The 26,107-nt window shown below is 37.9% G+C and overlaps 1 protein-coding gene across 3 annotated transcripts; it reads left to right on the forward strand.

Annotated features, from left to right (window-relative positions):
* The first annotated feature begins 23 nt into the window (after positions 1–23).
* Positions 24–26,084, forward strand: cad (carbamoyl-phosphate synthetase 2, aspartate transcarbamylase, and dihydroorotase). Of its 3 annotated transcripts, XM_079831869.1 has the most exons (45): positions 60–511; positions 2,736–2,875; positions 2,996–3,125; positions 3,229–3,371; positions 3,471–3,612; positions 4,531–4,702; positions 5,736–5,921; positions 6,026–6,135; positions 6,246–6,388; positions 6,641–6,772; positions 6,872–7,105; positions 8,332–8,553; positions 8,688–8,876; positions 8,962–9,086; positions 9,190–9,323; positions 10,276–10,388; positions 10,494–10,744; positions 10,922–11,168; positions 11,286–11,384; positions 11,760–11,984; positions 12,090–12,272; positions 13,324–13,542; positions 13,629–13,796; positions 13,910–14,092; positions 14,470–14,574; positions 14,703–14,945; positions 15,045–15,126; positions 15,216–15,382; positions 15,484–15,648; positions 15,874–16,005; positions 16,127–16,328; positions 17,376–17,566; positions 17,658–17,798; positions 18,359–18,448; positions 18,555–18,711; positions 18,986–19,024; positions 19,740–19,778; positions 20,087–20,253; positions 20,368–20,442; positions 23,033–23,245; positions 24,405–24,530; positions 24,731–24,886; positions 24,991–25,092; positions 25,179–25,273; positions 25,416–26,083. In XM_079831869.1, exons 1-45 carry the CDS (start codon positions 418–420, stop codon positions 25,513–25,515), a joined length of 6,771 nt encoding a protein of 2,256 aa, XP_079687995.1. In that variant the 5' UTR covers positions 60–417; the 3' UTR covers positions 25,516–26,083. The 3 variants fall into 3 exon arrangements, with proteins under 3 accessions (XP_079687994.1, XP_079687995.1, XP_079687993.1); XM_079831867.1 differs by lacking the exon at positions 18,986–19,024 and having other exon boundaries at positions 25,416–26,084; XM_079831868.1 differs by lacking the exons at positions 18,986–19,024; positions 19,740–19,778 and having other exon boundaries at positions 24–511; positions 25,416–26,084.
* The last annotated feature ends 23 nt before the right edge of the window (positions 26,085–26,107 follow it).

Below are 26,107 nucleotides of genomic sequence, written 5' to 3' on the forward strand. Positions count from 1 at the left end.
CATCCCCCTCCTTTTGACGTGCTGACGCTCGCAGTGGTTTTGTACGCATGCATAAAACCAGCTGAAGTTTACGCGCACGGCTCCACGCTGCTGTGACTGGAGCAGAGCGTGGACTTCTCACTATTGATCTGAACTCTTTTGGCTTTAGCCCACTTAAAACATCGCTACCGGCCAATGAGCTCCGTCTAACTTTACATCAGGACAGCATGGTTTTTGGCCTAGATTGCGATATCTAAGTTCGCATATATTTTATCCGCATCGGGCGAACATCACCTTGAGCAGCGTGGCTTTCACGTGGGACCTTCAGCGAAAAGGGAAAACATACGCACTACGGGGCATTCACTTCGGTTCACAAACGTTTAAGCGTTAGATATTCGCTGTGATTCTTTTTGCTTTTAGAAGTACTAACACTTAGTCATGTCGGAGAAAATGGCAACTTTAGTATTGGAGGACGGGACAGAATTTAAAGGCCGTCTGTTCGGTGCCGTATCCTCAGTGTCTGGTGAAGTTGGTAAGTGAAATCAAAGGAAATGTACTGGAAATATGTGTCCCTGTCAGCCCTATTTTCTGCCACTGCTCCTTATAATACACTTGTCATTTCCTGTAACCGGAAAGTGATGAATAAATACGTTGAGCACGAAGTAAGTTACACGTGTCTGTTTCGCGCTAAAAGTTTTAAAGGGAACACTCGCTAGTAGCTAACTTACTTTACTAGCACGTTGGCGCCACATTTATGACTTCCCAGCATTTTTTCTGGTTCATTCTTTGTCCAGTGTGGTAAATCGTTAGACACAAGTTCGTGATATTTTGTCTTGCCATATTATTTTTCCGAGTGTTTAATAGTCCCCATATTTTTAATGTAAAATAATTAATAGAAAAAACGCAAATGTTCGGAATATGCTTCCTTCAATGTTGTTTAAAAAGCACACCGTCACAATTTTGTTTTGTTTATAGCAACACTTATATACATATGTATACAGTTATCACATTATGAAATAAATGTTTTTCTCCAAAACACGTTCACCATAATTATTGGCAGCCTTTTATTAAATGCTTTTTGCAACCCCCTTTTGCCAAGATAACAGCTGAGTCTTCTTCTATAATGCCTGATAAGTTTGGAGAACACGAACACCTGACAAGAGATCAGAGACCATTCCTTCATACAGAATCTCTCCAGATCCTTCAGATTCCCAGCTCCCTGTTGGTGCTTCTTCTCTTCAGTGCACCCCACTCATTTTCTATAGGGTTGTCATGGAACTGGGATGGTTATGACAGAAGCTTCATTGTGTCCTCCGTGACACATTTGTGTGTTGATTTTGATGTTAGTCTTTGTAGATTGTTGTCCTGATGGAAGATCCAACCATGGCCCATTATAAGATTTCTAGCAGAGGCTGTTTAGGTTTTGATTTTTTTTTATCTGTTGGTATTGGCTAGAATCCATGATGCCATGAATCTGAACAAGATGTCCAGGACCTCCAGCTAAAAAATAGGCCCACAACATCTAGCAGTATTTTTAACCGTGGGCATGGGGTACTTTTTATCCCTGTTTGCACCAAACCTCATCTGATGGGTTTGCTGTCAAAAAGCTCTTTTTAGAGTTTCACCTGACCACAGAACCAGGTCCCTTTTGAATATCCAGTCGCGTCTGACAACTGAATATGCTGGAGTTTGTTTCTGGATGAGCAAGAAGGATTTTTCTTGAATCCCTCCCAAACATGTGATGTAGGCGTTGTTTGAATTTTTCTGACCCCAATTCTCCATCTGTGATCCTAGGAGGGTCTTTGGCCACTCAAACTCTCCTCCTTGCCGTGCATCAGAACTATATTCTTTGGTTTTACTCATTGTGATGAATGATTAAGGGAATTTGGCCTTTCTGTTTCCTCATATTTATTCTCCTGTGAAACAGAACTCATAAAACAGTTATGGGGTGCCAATAATTGTGGCCAATGTGTTTTTGGAGAAAAACATTTTATTTCCATTTTTATTTCAATGAAATCACATTTTTGAATGATGGATCAAAAGGATAAACAATGCAGATTAATTTTTACAGCCATCTTTGGTCATATTTACCTGGGGTGCCAATTCTGACCACAACTGTACATGCAGTATATGCATTAAATTAAATTAAAAGTTTTCTTTTCATATAATTTGTGTTTTTGCAATTATGGGTGTAAGTATTACATCTATAATGTAACCGCATGCAGCCCTAGTTTGAAATGATTAAATGACTTAATCCTTAATTTGAGTGTCCTTCCTAGTCCTCCATATACAATAAATGTGGGAAATGTTAATAATAAAGAACAAGTAGGTGTGTCCAAAAGTTTGTATAAATGTTTTTCTTTGAAGGCTAAGACAAACACAACTAAATGCATCAGACACATTTGAAGGTCAGAGTTGTTTTCATGCTCATTATTAATTTAGACATGGAATGACAACCCCTCTTATATCACACTGACCCCAACCAGTACTACTAGGATAGTGATGAAATAACAAAACCTGTAAAAATGACCCTTTTCTTGATACAATTTGATAGCACAGCAATTAATATTCTATCAAGGCTTGTTTATCAAATGTAATCAAGTTACATTACTACACATTAAATCAAAACAATGTCATGTTCCCTTTAAATCAGTAATATTTTTCCAAGTATACATTTAAGTAAACTGTCATATAAATGTTTGTACAGATGTACCAGTACTTTTGATATCCCAAAGTCATACATTGTGTGTCCTTAGTTTTCCAGACAGGAATGGTGGGTTATCCAGAGGCTCTCACAGATCCCTCTTACAAGTCTCAAATACTTACTCTGACGTACCCGTTGATTGGCAATTATGGCGTTCCTAAAGATGAGGATGGAGAGTTTGGACTCAGCAAGGTTTTTTTTTTCCCTTTCTTGTACCCATGTAGTCTTCTTAATAGTACATCATTCTTCTAAAACAGATTATTTTAGTAATACTGGTATGGTTTCTTCTAAATGTTCCTCTTTGTGGTCTAGTGGTTTGAATCTTCCAGAATCCATGCTGCTGCTCTCATTGTTGGGGAGGTCTCTGAGAATCCCAGTCACTGGAGCTCTGCCAAGTCTCTGGATCAGTGGCTGCGAGAGCAAGGCATCCCTGGACTCGAAGGTCAGTCAGTGCAGGCTTTGATTTATACAAAGTAAAGCATGGCATTTGGTTAAGGTTCTAGCATTAATCTGAAATACAAAAATTATTCTTCCTGTGAAATCAGGGGTTGACACTCGACGCTTGACCAAAAAGATCAGAGAAAAGGGAACCATGTTGGGGAAACTTGTGGTGGAAGGAACTTCAGCCAACAGCATTCCGTTTGACAATCCAGACACCCGAAACCTTGTTAAAGAAGTTTCCATGAAAGTAGGTGGCTAGCTTTGATAAATGTTTTCCGATCAATTTTAATGTGATTTTAAATTTTGTTTAATGACATTTTATTCCTTATGTTATTTATGCCAACAGGAACCAAAGGTTTTTAATCCAAACGGAACAGTAAGAATCACTGCCATAGACTGTGGCATAAAATACAACCAGATCCGTTGCCTGTGCCAGAGAGGTGCCCGGGTCACTGTTGTCCCCTGGGATCATCCTCTGGATAGCAATGGTGAGCCATGGTGCTGTTTTCCATATATTGTTGATGGATGTGCTTGATTATGGCAAAAAAAACATAATTTGAATATTTTGGTCAATATTGAAATCACAATTATTTAACATGATTATTGGTGGGTGATATGATCATGTCTTTTGATACGAGTAATTTTAGGTATCAGTAAAAATTTCACAATTATCTGTAGACTATTTCAGCAAAGACTAATACTAGGTTAACTAATGTAGCTAAGTAAAAGATCATCAAAACGGTTACAGAAGACAACTAAACAGTCAGCAATACAATAAGAATAAACAAAATAGACAAATAAATACTACAGAACAAAGTACAGAGTAAATAAACAGTGCTTTAAGTTTTTCAGGAAGATGTCTGAGCATGGACTGAAGCAGGAATATTAGGCTGCTGTCACATTAAAAGCGAATGCACTGATCCAATATACTTATCCTGTTACTCTCGCGTTTTTCTCTCTTAACTGTTTACAATCACTAAATCAAAGAGTTTACGAGGATGCCTACTAAAACGGCATTGACGTTTTAGTGTGTAGGCTATTTGACTGTTTAGGCATGAATCCAAAGCCAAAAGTATACATGCGCGTTCTGTGCCGCTTGGGGAACAGCGTTTCTTTCGCAGCTTACTGTGCACTGTTTAATATCAGTCACGTTCCGAAGTTTAGCAACAGTTGACTGCATTTACAACTTGTGTGTTCGGGTGATTTGCCCGTTACGTTTGGCTTACGGGAGGAATGAAAGTGCACTGCTAAATGTGGCAGTGCTACAATAATCATTTTGCCTCAATTACGATTAGTCGCACAGCCCTTAGAAGGATGTTTTATATACATTTTAAAGATAATGTGTCGTCTGCTATTTCAATAAATGAAAATGTTGTCACTTCTGTGTTGCTTCTGTTTCTCTCCAGACTTTGATGGGTTGTTCATCAGCAATGGCCCTGGCAATCCAGAGTACTGTAAGGAGACTGTAGAGAATATACGGAAGGTGGCATGTGTGGAGAATCCCAAACCTGTCTTTGGGATATGTCTGGGCAATCAGCTGCTATCTTTAGTCACTGGCGCAAAAACGTACAAAATGAAGTAAGCAATCCATTAATCTTTTTCACTTTCCACTGAGTATTAAAGGATTAGTTCACTTTTAAATAAACTTTTGCTGATAATTTACTCACCCCCATGTCATCCAAGATGTCCATGTCTTTTTTTCTGTAGTCAAAAAGAAATTTAAGATTTTTGATGAAAACATTCCAGGATTTTTCTCCATATAATGGACTTAACAAAAAATACAATATTTTGAAGAATGTTGGAAACCAAACAACATTGTAAACTATTGACTTTCATTGTATGGAAGACTGAGATGTTTCTCAATATCTTGTGTCCTGCAGAAGAAAGTCATACAGTTTTGGAATGACTTGAGGGTGTAAAAACAACTTTTTTAAACGTGGTATCTCTTTAATAGACTTTTAATTAAGGTAAGGATAAATATGAAAATGTATGGGTAGCATATGCGTGTTGTTAAAATTGCATATAGAAATAATTAAAAGTAAAATATTAATTTTTAATGCTGTTATAACACAGGGAAATTTCCTAATCCTAAATACTTTTAATACTATAATGCTCAAGATACGATTTGAAACCAGTCTTAATATCGTGTTCAATTTGTTCTCAGGGAAATTGAACTAGTTAAAAACAAGATAACGGTTCAGAATAAAAATGATAGGATTTTTGCAGTCTAACTGAACCAAAAAGCATCACGTTATGGTCAGTGCATTATAGGGATTGCAGAGGAACAAAAGGCTGGTTCCTTGCCTTTTACCATGCCATTCCAGTTTTCATGAAAAACCAACATGGTGTGAAATCTAGTTTATGCTGAGCTCAGCCGTCTAGACCGGAGCCACTGCGTTACTCCTGGGATAAGCGGCTGTGTTTTTCTAAGAGTCCTGGGATAGTTGCCTTGTTTGCTTGTGCTCAAGGCCGAAAGTGATGCCAATCTACAGCCCTTTCTTTAGAAGCAGATAGTCAGCAGCTTCATTCAGAAGATGGTTAATGTCTGTGAAGCAATGCATCTTCTTGTGAATTTTAAAAGCTACAACTTCATGTTCCCTGTGTATTATAGGTATGGTAATCGTGGCCATAACCAGCCCTGCATCCATAAAGGAACAAATCGCTGTTTCATCACGTCTCAAAATCATGGGTTTGCTGTGGATCCCCAAACTCTCCCCGAAGACTGGGATGTGCTCTTCACAAATGCCAATGACCAAACCATTGAGGGCATTGTTCATAACCACAAACCACTATTCAGGTTTGCCTTCATTTCTCATGTGTGTTTTGTTTATATACATACAGTATAAATGGTTTTAATGCATTAAGTTGATAAACTTGTAAACCGTATTATTACATTTTCAGTGTCCAGTTCCATCCTGAACACATGGCAGGTCCCACAGACCTTGTTAGTCTCTTTGATGTGTTTCTGGATACAGTCAAAGATGCAAAAGAGGGCAAAGCTGGAAAATCAGGTGATCTGTTATGACGTATGCCTGTAAAGCAATCATAATTCCTATAGGGTTGTTTGCATACTTGTTTGACTATTTGACTAATTACTCACAAACGGTAATCTTTTATACAGTTAAGCAAAGACTAACAGAGCACCTCACTTTCCCTGGATCTCCTGACCCGGAAGCGTTTGTTCGACCTCGTAAAGTTCTGGTTCTAGGTTCAGGAGGGCTTTCCATTGGACAAGCTGGAGAGTTTGACTATTCTGGATCTCAGGTGAGTATCAAAGAAGAACCCTTTAGACTGCTTGGAGTGCAAATTAAAGAGTGCATCTTGCAAGCCAGCTGTTTATTATTGTTTTCTCCATTAATTTGAAATTTTCTTTGTCTCTGAATGATTATGTAAAAGAAGCTTACGACTGAATCTGGAAAGCCAACATTACAGGAGAAATATAATCATCAGTGTAACAAACTAACCAAGATTGTTCAAATTAACAAGCACCTTTTCCCAAAATGTATTTCTTTTCAGGCTATAAAAGCTCTAAAAGAGGAGAACATCCAAACCATTCTTATCAACCCAAACATTGCCACAGTACAAACCTCAAAGGGCCTGGCAGACAAAGTTTACTTCCTCCCGATCACACCAGATTATGTGACACAGGTAGGAGAAAGCTGTCCATCCCAGAGTAATTTACAAGGCATTCTTTCCATGACAGATTTTGTTTAGCTTTTTAGCTCTATCCTCCCGCCCTTCAAATAGGTGATAATGAACGAGCGTCCAGATGGAGTGTTGCTCACATTCGGAGGTCAGACGGCCTTGAACTGTGGTGTGGAGCTCACTAAGCAAGGAGTGCTGGAAAAATACAAAGTGCGTGTGCTTGGAACCCCAGTGGCCTCCATAGAGATGACTGAAGACAGGAAGATATTTGTGGAGAAGATGGAGGAAATCAATGAGCATGTTGCCCCCAGTGAAGCGGCCATGTCTGTTGAACAGGTTAGCTCATTAATCTACATCTCATAATGTTTTTATGTCTAGGATTTTTGGTTATTATGATTCACTTGCAAGGGACTCTCTTCCTAAAACATAAAGCCCTATATATTTTCATGTATAGAGACCCATTAATGCTATAGGAAATAGTAGTGCTGGGTGGCATGACCAAACATTTATAACACTGTATTTTTCTAAATTATACCTGTTTCAAGGTATATGAAGATATATTTTGTTCAATATAACACGTTAACGAATGTTAACCATATTTTATACTGATTGAGAGAGGAAATACTGCAGTAGATTGACTAGAATCCAATGTACACACAACGGCTGTCTGAATTCACTCACTCGTTTTCATTCACTCCTTCAAGTGAACTATATTAGTGGATAACTTAGGAAATAGTGAATGAGGGTTCAGGGGACGATTACGGATTCAGCCATAGGCTGTAATGCTATCTAAGCTGTGTCCTCACTACAGCGCAACAGTGAAATGGGACCCCTCTCAAACAGCTGTGCCGCGTTCTGAACGTTGTTTAAGCGAAATATATAGATATTGCGGTATCATCAAAATTCATATCATAACAAAAATAAACACCGGTATTCGGTATGAACCGATATACCGCCCAGCACTAGGAAATAGTATGGTAAATAAAAGGCAACATCTGTTAGCCAATACTAAATTGGCCTTTATTTGTCTTTCTACTAAAGCCAAAACAAATACAAATATTATCTAGAAAGTAATTATTCTTTACTAAGTTGAGTAGCGTTATTGGTAACACTTTACAATAAGGTTTCATTACTTAACATTATTTAACTACTTTAGTTGACATGAACCAAGAATTAACAATACTTCTATGGAATTTGTTAACATTAGTTAATGCACTGTGTGTGAACTAACATGAACAAGTAACGAAAAGCTGGATTTTTATTAACTAACATTAATTAATGTATTCACTAACATGAACTTACAGTGAGCAATACATTTGTTACGGTATTTATTAATCTTTGTTAATGTTAACAAATGAGACCTTTATTGTAAAGTGTGTGTGTGTGTGTATTTTATATAGTCGTATTGTTCCAATTGTCATACGACAAGTAGTAATAATACTATTATTAATATTATTAATTTTATTTTTAACAAGGCTATATCCAGATTGTGCTTTTATTACTATTAAAATACGTTTAGTAAAATTCTCAATGCTTGGTCCAACAATTTGTGTTTCCTATAGGCAGTGGCTGCTGCTGAAAGACTCTCGTATCCCGTTCTGGTCCGTTCTGCGTTTGCCCTGGGTGGACTGGGTTCAGGCTTTGCCAATAATAGAGAGGAAATGATCACATTGGTCACCCAGGCCTTTGCTCACACATCACAAGTCCTGGTTGACAAATCGCTTAAAGGCTGGAAGGAAATTGAGTATGAAGTGGTGCGGGACGCCTATGACAATTGTGTTACGGTACGAAGCGCACCGACCTGTGGTTTCCCTCTTATTCTGACATTTAGACTTGTACTTTAATCCAAAATGATTTACAGTGCCTTCACATTTTACCAGTATCCAGGCTTATATTACCAGGCTTTCTTTTTATCTAGGTTTGTAACATGGAGAATATCGATCCTCTTGGAATCCACACTGGGGAGTCAATTGTGGTTGCTCCTAGTCAGACACTGAACGACTATGAATACAATATGCTGAGAAACACGGCCATCAAAGTTGTTCGCCACTTGGGAATTGTGGGGGAGTGCAACATTCAGTATGCCCTAAATCCTGAGTCCGAGCAGGTAATTCAGTCACTTATATCATCCATGAATAATGGGTTTTAGGAAGTTGTGGTCATCCCGTAATCTCATGCTCATGTCTTGGCAGTACTACATCATTGAAGTCAACGCTCGTCTCTCACGAAGCTCTGCATTGGCCAGTAAGGCCACAGGTTACCCTCTGGCCTATGTGGCTGCTAAACTCGGCTTGGGAATCCCTCTGCCCGTGCTCAAGTGAGTTCTTTCATTAAAATGATCTATTGTACTGATTCTGAATGCAATTGTAATGTTTAAGTATTGTTATTTTCAAAGTTGCTTAAAAGTGGCTGTTTTCCAGGAATTCAGTGACGAATTCTACTACAGCCAACTTTGAGCCTAGCCTGGATTACTGTGTGGTGAAGGTTCCTCGCTGGGATTTGAGCAAGTTCCTTAGAGTCAGCACTACAATTGGCAGTTCCATGAAGAGTGTTGGTGAGCATCCTACGTGAAAAAAAAAATTGCAGCAGAGATCTGTATATTATAATTCTCAATAGTGTTAATTTTAACTATTAAAACTATTAATTTGTTTTTGTTCATTTTTAATAAAGCTGAAATAATAAAAGATGTTAAATGGAAATCCTTAAAGAAAAAACTAATTAGACATTTTGCCTTGACAATTAAATATCAAATGCATAATAAATACATCAAGTACTACTACATTTCAAGTACTAAAATGACAAAGAAAAAAATAAAGCTGAAATCTAAATTAAAGGAGAAACTTATAAAAATGACAACTGAAAATACAAAAGTAAAAATAATGCTTATTCAAACTAATAAGTACTAAAATATTATATAGTTACTAAAATAACTCTCAAACACATTACACTGCATTTATAGGAGCGTAGTCCAGCAGGCACAAGTAATGGGGTTTGGTTGGATTTACCCATTTTGCAATATTTTGAACCAATGTTTTCTATATATATATATATATATATATATATATATATATATATATATATATATATATATATATACAAACAATTTTTTTTTATTTTTTTTTGCATTTTATATTAGCGTATATTACCATTTAAAGCCTTATTTTGTTCATTTGATAAATGTGATATTAAGCCTTAATTTGATTGGTTATTAAGAGGGACCTCTTTAAAATCTTTTAATTTTATAGGCCATTTGTCTTTTTAAAAGTGGTATTTTCAATGCATCACATGTTGTTCAAAAGTGTGCATTTTCAAATAGCGTAGTTTGAATTCTTTAAACGTTTTAATTGACAAAATGGCGATTTTATATATATATTTTTTAAACCCATTGTGTTAAATGGTAAAGTTACATATTATAGGAAAATATTTGTTCTTGTTTATCAGCTTCTCTTTTAGATCACAAATATCCAGTATGTTGTGAACTCATTCAGCTCTCTCTTCCATCTTAGGAGAAGTGATGGCCATCGGCCGCAGCTTTGAAGAGGCCTTCCAGAAAGCTTTGAGAATGGTGGATGAGAACTGCGTTGGTTTCGATCACACCATCAAACCAGTGTCCGAAGAGGTTTGTACTGAAGATACAGATCCTCCATCTCACTCCCAAGTCAGATGCAAAAGGCTGAAAAAAAATTATACATGAAAACATGAAATATTTTGTCTTGTATCTCAGGAGTTGCAGACACCCACAGACAAGCGCATCTTTGTTTTGGCGGCTGCGCTGCGTGCCGGCTACACAGTTGAACGGCTCTATGAGCTGACCAAGATAGACCACTGGTTTCTGCATAAAATGAAGAACATTGCAGACCACGAGAAGCTTCTGGAGATGTATAATCAGGATGAGAGTGCAATGCCATCTGAAGTCATGAGGAAAGCCAAGCAGCTGGGCTTCTCTGACAAACAGATTGCCCAAGCTGTGCAAAGGTACCAGGAAATGTGCTTGTGCAATGAATCGCAGATATAAAGCTTTCTGCTTTTGATGTTTCTTTTGCAAAATCAAACTGTTTTTAAGTGTCAAGACTTGTTTGTACAAGGATTAGGTCAAATGAGCTGCAGTAGATGTCAAAATCTGTAAGGTTCCTGCTCTTTCCCCCACTTCAGCACTGAGCTGGCTGTGAGGAAGTTGAGGCGAGACTGGAAGATTCTTCCGGTGGTCAAACAGATTGACACAGTGGCCGCCGAGTGGCCTGCCTACACCAACTATCTGTACCTTACCTATAATGGCTCAGAAAGCGATGTGGTCTTCGAGCAGCCCCATGTCATGGTGATCGGTTCAGGGGTTTACCGCATCGGAAGCAGCGTGGAGTTTGATTGGTGTGCTGTTGGGTGTATTATGGAGCTGAGGAAGGTGAGCCATCTGTATTAAGTGTAAAAGGCACCTTTATGTGGCTTGAATTAATGCAGGAAATATAAAACCATACATTTGTGAATTTCAGCGTGTATTTATGAACTATATATTTCACAGATGGGATACAAAACCATTATGGTGAACTACAACCCAGAAACAGTCAGCACAGATTATGATATGTGTGACAGACTGTATTTTGATGAGATCTCCTTTGAGGTAAGAAATGAATATGGATCTTAAGCGTGTTTATCAGCAGCAGTTGTGCTGATAATGTAATGTAAAGGAAATATGTACCCTATCTTTTAATAGCTGATATTTAATAGATTTAATGCTGGAATTTTTATTTCATTTTGATTGATTTTTGCCATTTGTCGAATGCTGACTTGAAGTTGATCTTTTAAACTCTTTACAGTATTGTTAAATTATTAATGCAAAACAAATCTCAAATTGAATATCCATCTTTTATACTGTACATTATAATGTGTCTAAAGTAGCATTTATCAATGATCAGTGCCATTTTAGTATAATTAAGATTTTAGTTTTTTTTATTATTTCAGTTTATTATATTTGTACAACTGCTTTTGATCACAGGTAGTGATGGACATATATGAGATGGAGAACCCAGAGGGAATTATTCTGTCCATGGGTGGTCAGCTGCCCAACAACATCGCCATGTCCTTGCATAGACAGCAGTGCAGGATCCTGGGCACCTCACCTGAGTTCATTGACTCTGCGGAGAACCGCTTCAAATTCTCCAGGATGCTGGACACCATAGGAATCAGCCAGCCCCGATGGAAAGAGCTCTCTGATATTGATGTACGTTATAAAGGGAATTCATTCAACTTCAAGGAATACCAAGAACACTCTAAAAGTTCTTCTGTAATTGTATATAACTTCAAATGACCTACATTTCTTTTGTAGTCTGCAGTAGGTTTCTGTGAGACCGTGGGTTACCCCTGTTTGGTGAGGCCTTCGTATGTTCTCAGCGGGGCTGCTATGAACGTTGCCTACTCGGATACTGACCTGGAAAAGTTCCTGACCAGCGCTGTTGCAGTGTCAAAGGAATACCCTGTCGTTATCTCCAAATTCATTCAGGAAGCCAAGGTTAGTCAACAAAAAGAGGGAGATGTTTTTACAGACTTTTTCACACCCAGTTCTCTGTAAAATATATGTGTGTATTTTACGAGAGTGACGAGTTAATTACTGGGTTATACAGTCATTTCGTGGGAAGTTATACATTGCTAGTTTGAACATGTTTTTACTGCTGCCATAACCAGAGATGTGAATGTTGTACAATAGCTTAATTTCATGCCAAACGCTTTTGCTTTTCCAGTTGCTCAAGTTGGGAATGGAAGAGAAAGATTGTATGAAAACTTCCAATGTGACTGTGTAATTAGGCATGCTCAATATATATGTAGAATACTGTTACCTGTTTGTGTGTGTGTGTGTGTGTGTGTGTGGTTATTTATTATGCATTTGTATCAGTTTATTTGATATCAGATATTTGCTTATTTATGCATGCTTATTTTCCCTATTTTTACATTTGGTTTACCTTTAGAATTTATTTACTGTATTGAAAAGGGATATTCATTTTGAGTCTAACGTTGTAATATCTAAATTTACTTTTAAAATTATACAACTTTTTTTTGTTGTTTTTTTGTTGTTTTTTTGTACCAAATATTATAGACTTTGAATATCAGCCATTTATCGGCCAAAAAATAAAACATTGTATCGGCCATCATTTTAATATTGGTGCATCCTTGGTATTATTCTACTATTATTTACATACCATTATATTGTTTATTAATATTTGAATTGGCTTTTATTTTTATATCTTGGGTTTTTAATTTTATTTTAAGTATTTTTTTTATATTTCTATTTAGCATCAATTTATTTTTTATTTGTTTCAGTTATTCATTTTAGTGCTTGTTCTGTTAATATTTGTATTTTATTTTATTTCAGCTTTTTCAATTAATGAGAATTGTGTTCGAATTTTCAAAGCTAATTAAAGCTTACACAAATATATATTTTAGTTAACAATAACAACACTGATCCTTGTGTGTAAGATTTGAATTCTGTACTCTTTATTAGTACCGCTGATGTGGTGGCAAGCTTTGTGCACTTAATTTTGTTATATGTGATGTATGGCCATCAGGAAATAGATGTGGATGCCGTGGCCTGTGATGGAGTGGTCATTGCCATAGCGGTGTCTGAGCATGTGGAGAACGCAGGGGTACATTCTGGAGATGCTACGCTGGTGACTCCCCCTCAGGACATCAACCAGAAAACCATGGAGCGCATTAAGATGATCGTTCATGCTATCGGCCAGGAGCTTCAGGTCACCGGCCCCTTCAACCTACAGCTCATTGCCAAGGTGAGTTTGAGTGTATGCAGGTTTTTTTAAAGTTAGGATATGTTTCAAAATGCTTCTGAACTTAAATTGCGTGTGTTTGTCAACAGGATGATCAGCTGAAGGTGATAGAATGCAACGTGCGAGTTTCACGTTCGTTCCCTTATGTGTCCAAAACACTTGGTGTCGATCTTGTTGCCCTAGCAACAAGAGTCATATTGGGAGAGGAAGTTGAGGCTGTTGGGCTGATGAGGGGAACTGGCATTGTGGGAGTTAAGGTAACAAGCTTCACAATGTCTGTTAACTCTCGATGATGTCTGTTTTTGATGGAAATACTTGAACTGAACTATCCCAGTGTTTTCCAAGATCTACATCTGTGTGTGGCCCTCAGGTTCCGCAGTTCTCCTTCTCACGGCTGGCTGGAGCAGATGTGGTTTTAGGTGTTGAAATGACCAGCACTGGAGAAGTGGCCTGCTTTGGGGAGAACAGATATGAGGCCTATCTAAAAGCCATGCTCAGCACCGGCTTCAAAATCCCTAAACAGAATATTCTCCTCTCTATTGGTAGTTACAAGGTAACGAGTTACTTTACAGCATGACTCTGTTGACTCACTTGAGTTGGGTTGCGTATAAGTCCACTTTTGTATGCTAACTTGCTAACTTTTCTTCTGAACCGGTGCAAGTTCCTTTCTTCTGTTAAACACAAAAGAAGATATTTTAAAGAATGTTGGTAACCAGACGGTTGATGGTAGCCATTGACTTCCATAGAAGCAACCTTGCAGATCACCTTAGCATATGCATATCAGCATATTTAAAACTACTTAGAACACATTAGCAACTACATGGCAACACCCTTGGAATTACCCACAACACTGTATTATAGTGGTGCACATTCACTCTCGCTTTCTTTAGAGAATGTATAAATCAAGTTTTTTATTTATTATTCTTTCAGAATAAAAGCGAGCTTCTGCCCACAGTCCAGACTTTGGAGAGTTTGGGTTATAACTTGTATGCCAGTCTAGGCACCGCTGACTATTACACTGAACATGGAGTTAAGGTAAAATAGCATAACATAACATACTGTAAAATATCTAGTGCTTAAAATGTAAAAAAAAAAAAAATTGTATTTGAGCAGGCATAGTATGCTGTTTTAGGATTTCCATTTGTTTATCTGTCTCTGATCAGGTGATGGCAGTGGACTGGCCTTTTGAAGAGGAGAGTGACTGCCATAATAAGGACAAGCAAAGAAACATCATGGACTATCTAGAGGAAAACCATTTTGACTTGGTCATCAATCTGTCTATGAGGAACTCTGGTGGAAGACGCTTGTCCTCCTTTGTGACCAAAGGTTACCGCACTCGTCGTATGGCCATTGACTACTCTGTACCACTCATCACTGACATCAAATGCACCAAGCTGTTTGTTCAGGTGAGCAGTGACACGCTCACATTGTTGAAAAGCTTTGAAGTCAACTACACGCTGTTGTAGCCTTAACTTGTAAGATTGAAATGTATGTGTGGTTGGCAGGCTCTGGGGCAAATTGGCCGGGCTCCTCGTGTAAAGACGCATATAGACAGCATGACTTCACAGAAACTCATCCGTTTACCTGGTGAGTATGGCAGCGACCTTTCAGATTATATTTTTTAATTGTCAAAACAAATAAATTCAGATGGTTAAATGATGGTTCTATGTCGAAAGGTTTGATTGATGTCCATGTGCATCTGCGGGAGCCTGGTGCCACCCATAAAGAGGACTTCTCTTCAGGCACAGCTGCCGCCTTGGCTGGAGGAATCACCATGGTTTGCGCTATGCCCAACACTAACCCTGCAATCATTGACCCCAGCTCCTTCACTAATGCACAGAAGGTAACGTCAACAAATGACAGATTTGGTTGGTTGTTAACATGAAAACAAATGGGGAAGTTGGGTTTATGCTTTTTTGCTTTTTCTGTCATGAATATGTCAAGCTTGCCAAGGCCGGCTGCCGCTGTGATTATGCTCTTTTCGTGGGGGCGTCATCAGACAACGCCACACTACTTCCGTCCATTGCGAGCTCTACAGCTGGTCTGAAGATGTACTTGAATGACACATACTCCACTTTAAAAATGGACAATGTTTCTCTGTGGATGGAGGTAAACTAGACCTGAGGAAACCTGTTTGACGTTTTTTTTATTTTAAATGTATGCAATGATTTAAAATAATATAAAATAGATATTTAAAATAAAAAAATATTATTTCATTTAAATTTAATTTTAAATATTTCAAAATATATTTATTTTAAATGTATCCATTTTATTTTATTTTTGGTGATGCAGTTTGTCATGTCACATCTTGAATATAATTTTCTTTGTATGCAGCACTTTGAAAAGTGGCCAAAGCACTTCCCCATTGTGGCACATGCTGAGAAGCAGACAGTGGCGGCAATCTTGATGGTAGCGCAGCTGTATCAGAGACCCGTTCATATTTGCCATGTAGCCAAGAAAGAAGAGGTAAGAATCCTTGTTGTTTGTGGTGGTCTAACAACTGCATTTTATTTGACCTTCATGGTCAAACCTTCTTTACATGTTCCTGTGATTTTGTAACCAACTAAAATCATGTGTTGTTTCTCAGATTCTGATCATTCGAGCTGCTAAACAAAAGGGTATCCAGGTGACGTGTGAAGTGGCTCCTCACCATCTCTTCCTGTGCGAAGATAATGTGCCTACCATTGGGAAGGACAGGGCACAAGTACGGCCCATGCTGGGTACACGTGAGGACATGGAGGCATTGTGGGAAAATATAGACATCATTGACTGTTTCGCAACAGACCACGGTAATAATAGGATCAGATTTCTCTGCTATGCCTTTCAGGCAACTATTTATGTTGGCTTGACAATTTCAAAAACACTAACTTGAGACCAAAATTGTTTTAAAGACTTTAAAATTCAGCATGAACTTTAAAGCTACATCAAGACCCTGTACAGACCTTCGGACTGTTCTTTCCTAGTGTTCTATATATTTTCAAATTGTTTAGACAGACATGCCTTCCTGTGGTTGATCAAAAAAAAAACTTTCAAGCTATGCCCAGTCCTAGAAACTGGCACAGTCCTACACAATATTCTATTATAATAGGCTTTATTTTTGAGTTCAAACTAAACCTTCAGATCTCTTTTCAAACTATCTTGACATTGAAGCTAACTTCTGACTTATACATTTAAACTTAATCTAAATGCATTAGTATTTTAAAGAGTAAAATACTTTAGTATTTATTTACATAACGCCTTAAAAAAAACCTTTTTGTTGTCAGGCTTACTCGTATAGTACAATTAAAAGATTTAGGGTTGTTTTGCAATTTTGCTTTTTTAATTAAAAAAAATAGTTTTTAATGGTAATTTTGTGAAAATACAATTTACAATAACTTTTCTATTTTAATACGTTTTTAAAATATAATGTATTCCTGTGATAGCAAGGCTGAATTTTCTGAATTTTTCAGAAATAATTCTAAATGATTTCTTTATAAATAAATCAGACTTGAGATTTGAGACTATGCTATTTGGTGATTAAGAAACATTTCTTATCAATTTTGAAAACCATTGTGCTGCTTATTAAAATATTTTTGTGAAAAGAGATTCTTTGATGAAAAGACAGTTCAAAAGAACGACATTTATTTGAAATAGAAATATTCTTTATTTAAATACTATTTAAAAGTATTTTAAGAAATATTGAACTATTTAAAAGTCCTTTTGATCAATTTGACTTTTCTTACTTTACTGAGCCCAAATTTGAATGGTCGTGTACATGAATAAAATGCTAAATATAAGCATCCAAGAACTGCTCAGGTGTGGCCATTATACATTTATGTATTTTTTTTTACTTGCAGCCCCTCATTCAGTAGAGGAGAAGAACTCTGAGAAACCACCTCCAGGTTACCCGGGTCTGGAGACCATGCTTCCTCTGCTGCTCACAGCTGTCAGTGAGGGTCGCCTTACCATTGATGACATCATCAAGAGGCTCTATGAAAACCCCAGCAAAATATTCTCTCTTCCTGCTCAAGAAGACACTTATGTAGAGGTATTTCAGTTACAAAGTTCAGATAGTAAATTGCTGCCTGAACTTGATGTGATGCTCTAGAAAGTACAAAAGTGATGTTTGAATTTTCCAGGTGGACTTGGAGCAAGAGTGGACTATTCCGAAGCACATGCAATTCACCAAGTCAAAGTGGACACCATTCGAGGGCATGAAAGTGAAGGGAAAGGTCATGAGAGTGGTGCTCAGGGGAGAGTTGGCCTATATTGATGGACAGGTAAAGAGCTAATGCTTGTATACACTACCGGTCAAATTTGGTGTTGGCTATTTTTTTTTCTTATTTGATACATTTTTAAAGTCTATGTGCTCTAAGGCTGCATTTATTTGATTTTAATGTTGTGAAATTTTATTACAATTTAAAATAACTTTTTTCAATTTTAATATTTTAGAATGTAATTACTCCAGCCTTCAGTGTCACATGACCCTTCAGAAATTATTCTAATTGATTTGGTGCTAAAAAAAACATGTCTAAATGTTGTAAACAGCTGAGCTGCTATCAATTTTGTGGAAAATGTTGTACTTTTTTCTTTTTTTGTGGATTCTTTGAATAGAACGAACAGTATGGATTTTAAAATTGATTTTTTTATTTTTATTTAATGCATCCTTGCTGAAAGCATTTCTTTCCCATTTTTTTTTTTTTACTGACTCCAAACTTCTGAACCATAGTGTATGGTACTTGGTACCTTTTCTCACAAATCTAATTACTAGCCACCCACCTAAATTTGTCTGGAGCACATGCTCAATTTTTTAGGTTTAATCGTTCGTTTTTCTCTTAAGGTGTTGGTACCTCCAGGTTATGGTCAGGATGTGAAGTCATGGCCAGCAGCCCCGGCAGGAACAACCGAGGTGATCAAGGATGCTCCTAAGGTAACATTCCATAATTGTTCAACTCACTGACCATGCATTGTTCACGGTTCAGCTCTTGCTTTCTAATGTGTACTGACTAACAAATAACAATGCTTGTTCATCACAGCGTGTGAGTGAGGTAATAACTCCTGAGCGTCCCCGTCAGGCAGCATCTGTTGATGTGGTCCGTAGCCGTGCCCCGAGCCCACGCCGTTCAACTGGGGATTGTCGCTTCATTCTCCCACCTCGTATCCACCGCGCATCCGATCCTGGTCTGCCTCCAGGTACTATGGGCCTGCAATGTATTCACTCAGAGCTTGTGCGTGAGTTTGTGTGCCAAATGAACCACTGTACTGTCAGTAATCGGTTTACAATAAAAATATTTTAAATCTTAAATTCAGACAGTGCTTCACTTGGACAATGGCAGTATTTGTTTGCTAGCATCAGTCATTTGTTTGTCTGTTTGAGCTGGAATGTCCTATAAACTTGGAAATGGTTCAGCTGAACTATTTGCTTGTCTAAAATCACATTTCAAGCAAGAATGTTTTTGATATGCAGGTTTCAAAAGATCTACCATACAATGGCAAAAGGAATTGGGTAACGTCCATGTGATGTGTATAGTTTTATCAAATCAATATCTATGTCTCATGATTCTGCAACCGAGTCTGTAAATTCATTCATGTCTATTTTTTTTTCCCACCTTCCTTATTCTTAATTATCTTAAAATCATCTAGGAAATAACCAAATAATATAAAATTGGATGCATGCAAAATACTGCTAATGCCAGATTTTTATAAGCTGGGATATGTGATCATGGTTTTGTTCAAATGTGCTTGAAATGGTCAAAAGGTACTCATACACACTGAAATTATTTCACCAAATCTTATATCAAAAACCAACAAATAAAATTAGCATCACAATGCACTTTGTTTGCATAAAGATTTAAAACGATGAATGGCAGGTTTCAAATAAAAGAATGTTGGTTGAGTGGCTTTGAACATAACTTTTCTACTAACTTGTTTAATTCTAGACAGTATTTACTGGGAGTTTTTCCATTTGTGGTACTCAAATAAGATTTTAATAATTACAAAATCAAAGGGTAATACTAACCATCAGGTTTATCCTCATCTCTAGTGTGCAGTAAAGTGCTTTATTGAGTTATCTAAAAATATTTCGTTTTTCCAGCTTTCAAGCCCTTTTTTGGAAAACTAAACATTTTTACAGTGCATTGGCAATAATTTATTAAAAAATAGTTATAATTGTACAGTTACTAATCCATTTCTTCAAACTTTGTGCCTCAATGTTTGACCAGCTGAAGAGGAGGTGTCACTAAGAGCACCGTATGATGCAGGTTTGACGTTTGTAGTGATGTTTACCAGAGCTTTGCCATCCTTACCTTCTGTTCTCTCTGCCAATCTGTGTTTGGTTCCTGGATTCATTTCATGGGCATATTTTACACAAGCATATTCAAAACAGGACATGGTGGTCTGTTTCTCTGTGTTGCACATGCTTTGCTTGCATGCTGTTCCTTGTGATTTCAGGTTGATCCCAATGAGCTCTTCTGCAGTGTCATGCTTATTGGTGTAAAGCAAGATTGACTGATACACTGCAGTGATATATTGAGTGCTGATTGTGACGTTCTTTTGCTTCCATTATCAGAATTGGCTCCTCCAGTAGAGCCATACGCACACCCTCCTCCCCTGGCCAGGATCCTGTCACCTCAAGCCGGGCTACAGCAGATCCTGCCCCACCCCCAGACCTCCCCGCTGCTGCACCCGCTGGTGGGCCAGCACATCCTGTCCGTGCGCCAGTTCAGCAAGGAACAGGTGACATCGTGTTATCTATCCTGTTGTCGAGTCCAGAAATATTGCTTCTATGCATGTAAAAGGATTTTATTTACAGTGGCTCATCAATCTTTCCTGTCTGTCTTGGGCTTTCAGATGTCACACTTGTTCAATGTGGCGCATACTCTTCGTCTCATGGTGCAGAAAGAGAGATCGTTGGATATTTTGAAGGTACATTGACTATTGGTAGAAGTAATTCTCCACTTATTTTTATTTTAAAATATCAAGTGATAAATAAAATATGTAGTCAATTTGTGAATCTGAATGTTTTTCTTTTCTATTAATGTCAAAAAGTAGTTCGTTAGAAGCAGTCTAATGATTCACTTGTTGACTGAATCGGTCAGAGTGGTTCTTGACTTGTTCAATCACAAGTCAATACTTTCATCAGGACAATCTCGGATTGAAAACTGAGAACTAATGGCTTAGAGACTTAAATCAGTACAACAACTTACTGCTTATTCATGTACTGGAACCATGTTAAAGCGATATTTCCAAAAATGAAAATATTGTCTCACCCTCATGTCATTCCAAACCCGTAAGACATTCGTTCATCTTCGGAACACAACTGAAGATATTTTTGATGAAATCCGAGCGCTATCAGGCCCATCCATAGACAGCTATTTAATTAACACTTTCAAGGTCCAGAAAGCTAGTACATGCATCGTTAAAATAGTTCATATGACTCCAGTGGACAATTTGCTTCCTTCAAGGTGGGTGGTGGTAGCCTGGGAAAACCCAGACAACTTCCGGCAAATTTAGATTTGCTCTGCAAGTAGTCTGGAAAAGAGCCCATTCAAGCCCATTTCTAAACCCTAGAAATCGCGGCACCAATTAGAAACGTTGGGGCGGGCTTTACACGATGACGACAGCGCAGCGACATTGAAGCAGATTTGTACGTGGAGCATCACTCGTTCGAATCAGCTATCGCGTCTGTTTTAAGCGATTTAAACTTTTCCTTTTCGTTAAAACCCGAGCAAAGAACAACACTCGAAGCCTTCATATCTAAAAAAGATGTTATCGCTGTCTTACCGACTGGATTCGGCAAAAGTCTGATACCAGCTTGACCCTTTGGTGGCTAAACAAATGGGTCTTAGCGAGAGCCCTCTGGTAGTGTTAATGTTTTACAAAATATAGTTTTAAGTCCTTTTCAGGCGTGAATGAAGTTGTTTAAAGCTCAAATCTGTGGTTTATTCATAAAGAGAGCGCCTTTTTTTAAATTTGATCAGCGGTCTTCGGAGTTGTGAGCTCCAGTGGTTCAGCGGCGCTCAATCGATCATTAACCCCACGAGAGGCGCCTTTCCTCGGCCAGTCCTTCTGCCGTCTGCCGCTGGTTCTGATGTCTCTGTAGTGGTTAAACCGTCTCGTCTTGTGTAGATCTAACGGCTGATCTTTGCTCTCATTAATCTATCATTTGTTCCTAGACAGATCGTTTTGTCTGAGGGCAAAGTGAAGTTTCACTACTTTATATTTTTAAGATATTAAACTTTACCGTTGTAGTCTCCTAGCGCTGACTTTGACTGAATTGCTTTATTTATTGTATAGCTTCTTATACCTTTTACTTATACTTTTATAATTGCTATTGATGATCACACATAAACTGACATTTAACAAAAAGAGACTGGGTTGTATTTTGTGTCATTTTTAATTTATTACAGTGATAATCATAGCCTATATTATGCCTATATTTTGTGTGTGTGTTTTTTTAAATGTAAACGAAAAGAGGCTGGGTTTTTTATAATTCGTTTTGTTAAACATGCATTAAAGATCATATGCATTGCCTGCACTACATATATATGGAGTGATACTGTCAAGAACGCTGCTTGTCCATTAGCAGAGTAGGCGGACTAGTGTCCTCCCGTCCTCGGGAGTTCATTCTCCGGAGTCAAACTTGGTAAGTCACAGACGCAAGTCAGAAGTTTGCGTACGAAATATGTCATAAAACACAACTGCCTCGTTTCATAAAAAATAAAAATGAAACATAATAATAGCCACACGAATGTGGTTCAGGCAACGCGTAGCTAGGCCTACATTGATTATCTTATATATTTATAATAAAACGAAGTATAAAACACCCTGCCTCTTTTCGTTTACATTTTAAAAATAATATATTAAACATTAATATGTGGTTTAGGTAAGGTGACCAGATTTCTGAAATGGAAACCAGGGACATTTCCTATTTGAGAACACAAGTACAGACAAGAACGCATATTGAGAAAATTTCCCTCATCGCTCTGATTGGTTTTAGGTCTATCCAATTGCGCCTAGAGGCATTTGAGCGACGCCCGTTGGTGACGCCCCTTTGGAAATTATTTGTCTATGAAGCTTTGCCAGACCGTAACTCAGTTACTACTGAGAATGGTCTGGTTTTAACCAGGCTAGGGTGGTGGGTCCCATACTAAAATAATTAATAGAATCATTAAGGAACCGATTGGAATGAGCAATTTGACCTTGATTCAACCGGTCCTGTATACCACATTACCTTTTGATTTCTGATAGTGTCATTCTGTCAATTCTGTCACATCTTGAAGATTACATAAACCTCCCCCTGCAGGAGTATTTAACTGCTCAAGTCAGCCGCAGTCTGGAGTCAGGATGTTGTTCAATCTGGCAGTGATGTGTCACAGGAAATCTCTTCCTTTAGAAATGGGCATCTGTGGCCCTTGGAAACAGAACCTTTTTGCAGAAGGAGATTAAATGAACGTGGATGGAAAAAGTTCTTATACACTCTTAATTTAATTCTGTTCTGCTCCTCTTCTCCCAGGGTAAAGTCATGGCCTCTATGTTCTACGAGGTGAGCACTCGCACCAGTAGTTCGTTCGCAGCAGCCATGCAACGTCTGGGAGGTTCAGTGGTGCATTTCAGCGAGTCCACGTCCTCCACGCAGAAGGGCGAGTCTCTGGCCGACTCCGTTCACACAATGAGCTGCTACGCTGATATCATTGTTCTGCGCCACCCCATACCTGGAGCTGTAGAAGTGAGCCACACGTTAATGCATTTTTAAAGAAATGTACACTACCGCTTAAAGTTATGTTTTTGAAAAAGTCTCTTGCGCTTTTGAAAAGGAAATGTGTAACATTCATAAATGTCTTTATTGTCACTTTTGAGGACTTGTATGCATCTTCAATGAATACAAATATACATTTATCAACAAAAAAAAACATACTGACCAGAGCCGTATGCATGGTTTTATAATCACAGAGTCCCAAATTCGAGGTAAATAGAGGGGTTCGGGGACATGGTCCCCCGAGAAAAATTTTTTTGGACATCAAGGCCTTCTTGATATGCACATAAGAAATAGCTTTAAATCCATGACAGTGGGCAGTAGATTATTTGTCAATACCTGCTCTCTACTCATCTCCATCACTCTTTCTTTTTCTCTCAGTCTGCTTATCTTGCCCTGTCTCTTCCCCTCCTAAAGCCGAGCTTTATATTCGCCTGTGTCAGTGAAGAAAGTAAACAGGGTCAACTGATATTTAGCCTATATGTTTTAATTATTTTCTTAGAAGGCTACGAACGTTAGGTAAATGCAAGTTTATTAATTTTATACACAATATGTACAGTATGTACACATTTATTATTAATCGTATGCCTAATATGATGAAAACGGCTTAAATTTTTCTTGTCATGAATCACAGACATGATATAGGGCTATTTTCAATTTAAAATGGGTGAAATTAGACACGTTTGCCTGATTTATTTTTTTGTCAGTCGTTACAAATTTCTATCCTAAAACAGCTGTCAAATATTAAATGTTTAGCTACTTACATCTTAGTTTGTACTTTATGACCGTTAGCTGAAGTGTCAATACGATTGGTGCTGTGCAATATCCTTGTAACACTAAAGTAGTGTTAATTCTATATCAGGAAATTATTTCACAACATTTATTATATACACCTCGTTGACCTCATAGCTGGCTAGGGCCATACTACTGAGCTCAGACTTTTAAAAGACATTGCTTTAAGACATGACATCTAAATTGACTATTTTCTTCATAAATATTCCTTTTTTGTTTGTGCATGATTCCTCAGTGCATGATTTATTATTATATTTAATTAAAATATTTTAGTGTTTGCTAAAAATTTTTTGATTTTGTACCTCAGTTTAAACAAAAAAAAAATGCTTCTGGTTTGTAGAGCGCAGCAAGGCATTGTCGGCGGCCGGTGATCAACGCTGGTGATGGAGTCGGAGAACATCCCACTCAGGCCCTTCTGGATATCTTTACGATCCGAGAGGAGCTGGGAACAGTCAATGGCATGACTGTGAGTTCACATGGGAAAAATATTCTGTCTTCTCAAACTATTAGCTTGCGATTTCTATCACCAAACAGAAACCAACAAACTGAGAATCCCATCTCAAACTCACACTCGAAGTTGAGCCAGTGTTGCTCTGGACAAGATGCTCAAAGTTTTATAATGATGGTCTTGTTCTAATTTTTGGATCTTTTTTTCTTAAATCTCAGATTACCATGGTTGGTGATCTGAAACATGGGCGTACTGTGCATTCTCTGGCTAGACTTCTCACTCAATACAGAATCACTCTGCGCTACGTGGCCCCTAAGAACCTCAGCATGCCCGCTGAGATCATTGACTTTGTGGCCTCCAAAGGCATTAAACAGGTGCGTCATTATCAAAAATATGAATTCAGGAGTGGACTGTTCCTTGGGTGCTTATTATTTGCATTGCTGTATTTCCCTCAAGTGTGTCTAAACTATGTCCACAGGAGGAGTTTAACAGCATTGAAGAGGCCCTCCCTGACACTGACGTCCTGTACATGACGAGAATACAGAAGGAGCGATTCGCCTCTGAAGAAGAGTACAAAGCGGTGGGAGAATTTGCTGATGAGATCATTGCATCTTTTATTTCTTAAGCATCATGGCGTGTTTTTAAAATATTTACTTTTTCTGACAGTGTTTCGGGCAGTTTATTCTAACCCCACATATCATGACGGGAGCCAAAAGAAAGATGGTGGTCATGCATCCTCTTCCCAGAGTCAATGAGATCAGGTATGGTATTCTCTGTTCAAAGCGTCAGGTTAAAATCCAATTTTCAGGAGGAATGTCAAGTCAAATATCGGAAGTTACATGTACTGGAGTGCTGAATACAAAGTTTAGTTTGCAGTCTCTCGTAATCGCATTTTGTTTTCAGTGCGGAGGTGGACACGGATCCTCGGGCTGCTTATTTTCGACAGGCGGAGAACGGGATGTATATTCGGATGGCACTTCTGGCTACTGTGCTGGGCCGGTGAAGGGACCATCATGGTTTAGTCTTGGACATTTGGCAGTAAAGGGAAAGATTTTGTTGGCAACATACTGGTGTTTATTCGGTGTACTCTCTATAGTTCCAGCTGGTGTGTTTTTTTAGGGGTACCCGGATTTGTTGTTCCTTTCAGTATTAACAATAAAATCCATATACTGACTGTTTTATTATAAAACATGCACATTAATGCAACCACAGTGGAGTGTGGTTAACCTAGTTCAATCCTGAATATCTGAGATTATTACATTAATGTAGCAATCTAGAATAGCAGGCTGATCAGTTTCATTTCAGAATCAGCAAAATCTTGCAAACAGAAAAATATTTGACCACTACATATTTTAAGGTTATAATTGCTATAATGCTGTAGTTTTTTGTTGTGCATTTACAACAAAATATTCATGTTCATTCTGATATTCCATTAGGAGACCAGACGTTTGTAACTCAATCCTGTTTGTTCAAAGAGGTAGATATAGTATGGTAGGGAGATCATTTTTCATTATGGAATAAAAGTTTTGTAATTTGTACTTTTTTGAAAATAAAAAAAATGGCAATCTCTGACCTTTCTCTGCTCTTTAATCTGT

Source organism: Gobio gobio (assembly GCF_949357685.1).
Source record: "Gobio gobio genome assembly, chromosome: 12".
NCBI classification, from domain to species: Eukaryota; Metazoa; Chordata; class Actinopteri; order Cypriniformes; family Gobionidae; genus Gobio; species Gobio gobio.